This window comes from Salvelinus fontinalis, chromosome 20, assembly GCF_029448725.1.
Source record: "Salvelinus fontinalis isolate EN_2023a chromosome 20, ASM2944872v1, whole genome shotgun sequence".
NCBI classification, from domain to species: Eukaryota; Metazoa; Chordata; class Actinopteri; order Salmoniformes; family Salmonidae; genus Salvelinus; species Salvelinus fontinalis.
Window position 1 is genome coordinate 402,533 of NC_074684.1, and position 4,538 is coordinate 407,070.

The window sequence follows — 4,538 nt, forward strand, 5'->3', positions numbered from 1 at the left end:
GGAAGGAGCTGAGCAGAGGCTGGAGAATACCTGATGCTTTTTGAGAGTGGCCTGGTTCCCACGTGTTGACTACTGCAGTCAGTCTTGTGTTACTATGAAAAAGTACCTGTTTTCATATCCATCAAAAGGCCATGGAATTGGACTGGACAACACTATCTTTTCATGGCTTGAATGTGTTTAGAAGCTATAAGGTTCTGGTCAAAAGTAGTGCCCTATATAGGGAGCCAATTGGGATGCATCCAGTGTCTTTACTGTCACCCAGAGGTGAAGATGCCACCAAAATATGGCAAGTAGTGGATGTACTACATTGATAAATGGGAGACCACACACCCCCATACACACACTAATTGCATCTAGGAATATGCAGCTTTTGGGGCTCTGTGAGGATTCAATTGTGTCTCTCATCATGGTAAAGTAAATGTAAATTACATTTAAATGGCTGTGTGGATACAAATTGTAGGTTATCAGCTATCCGGCTCGAAACAAGTGATAATGGTATGGCATTAATGGTAAAACGGAGTGAAAGTTAGGCCTAGATTATCTGTTTTGAAGTGAGCTTTGCTACCGAATGTGACAGAGAGATTTCACCAGCGAAGAAGACTGTCTTCATTCTTAAAATGGCACCATATTGCATTCTCTATTCCCCAAAACGTACCACATTATGAGTCATAATACCCTACCATACATTTTTCCCAAAGGGGATTTTTAGAAACATTTAAAATAAGGGCTGTGTTTTGTGTAGGCTTACCCTGGTTTTTCGTTTTGATAACCATGTAAATCTCTTCCGGACAAGGTGACTTTTATCAATGTATTTACCTGTATTTACCCCCCAAAATGAAATGCTAATTAGCTGCTAATGTGGCTATCATAAAGAACTACAAATGCCAGGATGATCTGGACGAGACTGACGAATTGAGGCAAAGGTAAGAACCTCTGGATTAACCATCTTTTAGCGAAATGTAGTAATTAATACATTTGCTACATTTCTTTAAAATGGACAATTCTGTGAACTGTCTTGTGACAGTTCTAAATTGACACAATACCTGTTGGCAAAGGTGTCAGATAGAGATGACATGCAGTAGCTTGCAGATTTGTATGTCTACTTGGATACTAATTAGCAATTTTCGAATCTGAGAGTAAATAGAGCCAAATATATTGATTAAAGTCACCTTGTCTGAGATGTACATGGTTATTAAAACATCATGCCAGGGTAAGCCTACACGAAACAAAGCCATTAAGTATTTCTAAAATCCTCTACGTGAAAAATGAATGTTTGGAACCATTACCCTTTTTGACCACTAGGTTTTATGGGTATTATGACACCTCCACTTTAGGGCTCTGGTCAAAAGCAGTGTACTATAGTGAATAGGGTGCCATTTGGGTTGCACACAGTGTCATCATTCCACCTCAGTTGGTCATGCTGACATCAGAGGAGGGGAGGTGGAGACCAGAGTATTTTTGACTCACCAAGTTAAGTCTCTTTGGCGCTGAATACTGTACTTCTTTGGCTTCCTGTAGTTGAAGGATATTCTCAGGAGCAAAGTTTACCACCCTGCAAAGTCATAAATGGGAACATTCCTAAATTGCCTAGAAAAATTAAGGATTCCAGCTTTATTACGTCAAATTTGTCATTGAACTCCTAAATGTATTTGTGTGCTGCTACATTTTTAAACTTTAGGTGCACACGTGCTCCTTGTAAAAATTGGTCAGCGTAGAGCCCTGGTATGTTGAAGTTTAACCATCACTGCATCTAAGGTGTCATAGTGTATATCTCATGCATGTGAAGGTCTCACAATAAAAGGCCCTATTCACCCTCAATGAAGACAACAATCACAGGCTATTTGAGATCATTGAAACTAGAGGAGTTGTCCTTAAACACCAGCTACACTTGCTCAAATAAGCTCTACAATTTCAATAGTGTTTGTCAAATATGTCCCCATAACAAAACATGCAAATTCAGTTGAACCAGTTCCAGCTGATTTATTTAGTTTTGTCAAGATACAGCCTTCAGCATGACGACACGTAACGCAGATGATCCATTTAAGAGTAGCCTATATTGCACAAAATAATGAAGAAAACAATATGTGCCATTAAGATGATAAAATGCAAGAAAATGCAGTTTCACACCTGCTATCTGGGACCCATTCACACCGATATACATAAACTCCTAACTTTACTATTTTACAGAACATATACAATCTTGAATCTAGTACCAGCAATGAGGTCTATATTCCCCAGTTGCAATTTAACTCCTTAAAAACGCCCCAAATCTGATCTAGTTCTGTACATACATAGCTTAAAATAAACGCAAGGCTGAGATGCAAATTGATATTGTTTTTTAACCCTTGCGTGGTAAACTAAAATGAAACCGGGTAGAACTAGAAGTGCCTGGGAAAAAAATCTCACTGAAAGCACAGTAAGTACATTCCCTTAGTTTAACTGTACAAAAATATGCCTGAAAATATTTTACTTTTTTTTTTAAAAGATGAGGTATGTTGGTTATGTATCAAAATGCTGCTTCCTGCCATACCTGTGTTCTACAGCGGGTTTAGCCTACTTTTCCATACCAGTAGGGATTCGGAACTGATAAGAAAAAAACTGTTTTGTGAAATACAGAAAAATCACATAAAACCTTTTGAAAAGTTACACATCCTGAATGAACAGTGTCTCAGATTTAGCCTCGGATCTGCCCAGTCGTGTTTTCAGACCCCAAGTGGTTACAAGTAGGATGGGAATGCATAGTTCAGATTCTACTCTTTGTGGTCCACTTTTCATTTGAGCAGTTTCACTGCAGACCCGAAGAAATTCCATAAAACCCTGTCAGGGTGACATGAATGTCACATTTTTTTTGCAATGGTACCACATTGTAACTAATCTTGGTTCAGTTCATGGAGGACCCCCTCCTTCCCTCCATGGTAATAACAGCGCTGGGGAGGGAACCGGCTGATCATAACGCTGTCCCACCGACTACCAGAGAATGACTCCTTCTGTACTTAGTTAACTAGTAGGTAAATACCAAATCTGAAAAGTTAGCCTCAAGCCAATCCCCTGCGATCATTTCGCTCAGCTCGGGGGTGCAATAGTCTGGGAATTCAAAGTGAGAGCTGAGGCTGCCCTCACTGAAAGAGTCCAAGTCCTTATCCACAAAGGAAAGAGACAGATTCCCTGAATTCGAGTTCCCCAGCTCCGCTCCGTGAGCACAGGATGCTAAATTTAAACTGAAGTCAACCAGTAAATCATCCGCGTCTTCGCTGGACGAGCTGGACACGGACCTGAATGAAGATGCTGGTGAGAGTGAAGCAGGACAAGTTGTGCTCTGCTTGGTAATGTTCTTGAAATTGTAGAACAGTCTGTTGGAAGCTGTGTTCGGATTCCGGGACTCATCGTACATGCTCGCGCCCTCGGTCTCGGCAGTGGAGCTCAAAGTGGGGCTCGCGGGCACTTTGGCGATGTTGTACGGTATCGGTTCCTCGTCTTCCTCCACTTTAATCCGAGAGGACAGCTCCTCCTCGTAGTCCTCTTCGTCATCCTCATCGTCAGTATATTCCCGTTTTACGGTCTTGCTAGTAGTTTTAAAGCTGGTGAAAACATAGTCGTAGCGAGGGTCGTGAGACGGTCTCGTTTTCACCACCTTGGTAGTTTTCAATTTAGTGAATTTCTTACTGGGAGCTTTTACATGTTTGAGGCTGGTCTTCTCCGGAGACTGCACCGCTGGTTTAGTGAAACTGTCGAGCTTTGGTTTCTTCTTGGGTCGGTACTTGTAGTCGGGGTAGTCAGCCATGTGTTGTAGCCGGAGCCTCTCGGCTTCCCTGATAAATGGGATCTTTTCACTGTCCTTCAGCAATTTCCACCGCTTTCCAAGTCTTTTGGAGATTTCCGCGTTGTGCATGTCGGGAGACTGCTCCATGATCTTTCTCCTCTCGACTTTCGACCACACCATAAATGCGTTCATGGGTCGTTTGATGTGACCGGTTGCTGTCTTGCACCAGTCAGCTTTCACGGGTTTCAGTGGCACCGGGCTGCACGCCATAATTTCGCTTTCCTCCGTGTCTGTAGCTTCCCTGGACATGCTACTCTCCGTCTCGCTGTGTTCTGTTTGCTGCACCATGTTTCCGTCGTATGTTTCAAAGCCACTGCAGGGTTTCAAATACCCACAGTCACTTTCTGCGAACTCCTTGCTTTGCTAACTAGTTTTTGGTCACTTTACACCTCCAGCTCATTCAAACAACTCTTTTTCAAAGTTATCATCAGCCCTCTTAACTAGTTCTTTGGGCTTTCATTTCGGGTACGTCATTTTTTTAGTACCCAATCACGGCTCTTAACTCCTCCCAGCGGCTGCCAGACATTATTTTAACCCTTTGCAGCCACACGAGATTTCATTGGTGGTGGGGGCATGTGGGCGGAATTATTAATGCTGTCTGGATTTATACCTCAGTGGGTGTGCGAGACAGGAATATTGAATGCATTGATGGTAGGGATTAGTTGGGAAGATACTACATTGGGAAAGTCAAAAATAAGTGCATCAGTTTTATACAGTC

The 4,538-nt window shown here is 42.2% G+C and overlaps 1 protein-coding gene across 1 annotated transcript; it reads right to left on the reverse strand.

Annotated features, from left to right (window-relative positions):
* Positions 1-1,965: 1,965 nt before the first annotated feature.
* LOC129817135 (transcription factor SOX-11-like) lies at positions 1,966-4,253 on the reverse strand. The gene has a single exon (XM_055872069.1). The coding sequence runs from the start codon at positions 4,106-4,108 to the stop codon at positions 3,002-3,004; it is 1,107 nt and encodes a 368-aa protein (XP_055728044.1). The 5' UTR covers positions 4,109-4,253; the 3' UTR covers positions 1,966-3,001.
* Between the last annotated feature and the right edge of the window lie 285 nt (positions 4,254-4,538).

Bases quoted from the DNA above. Each gene is read 5' to 3' on its own strand.
- LOC129817135 (XM_055872069.1), bottom strand. From the start codon at position 4,108: ATGGTGCAGCAAACAGAACACAGCGAGACGGAGAGTAGCATGTCCAGG.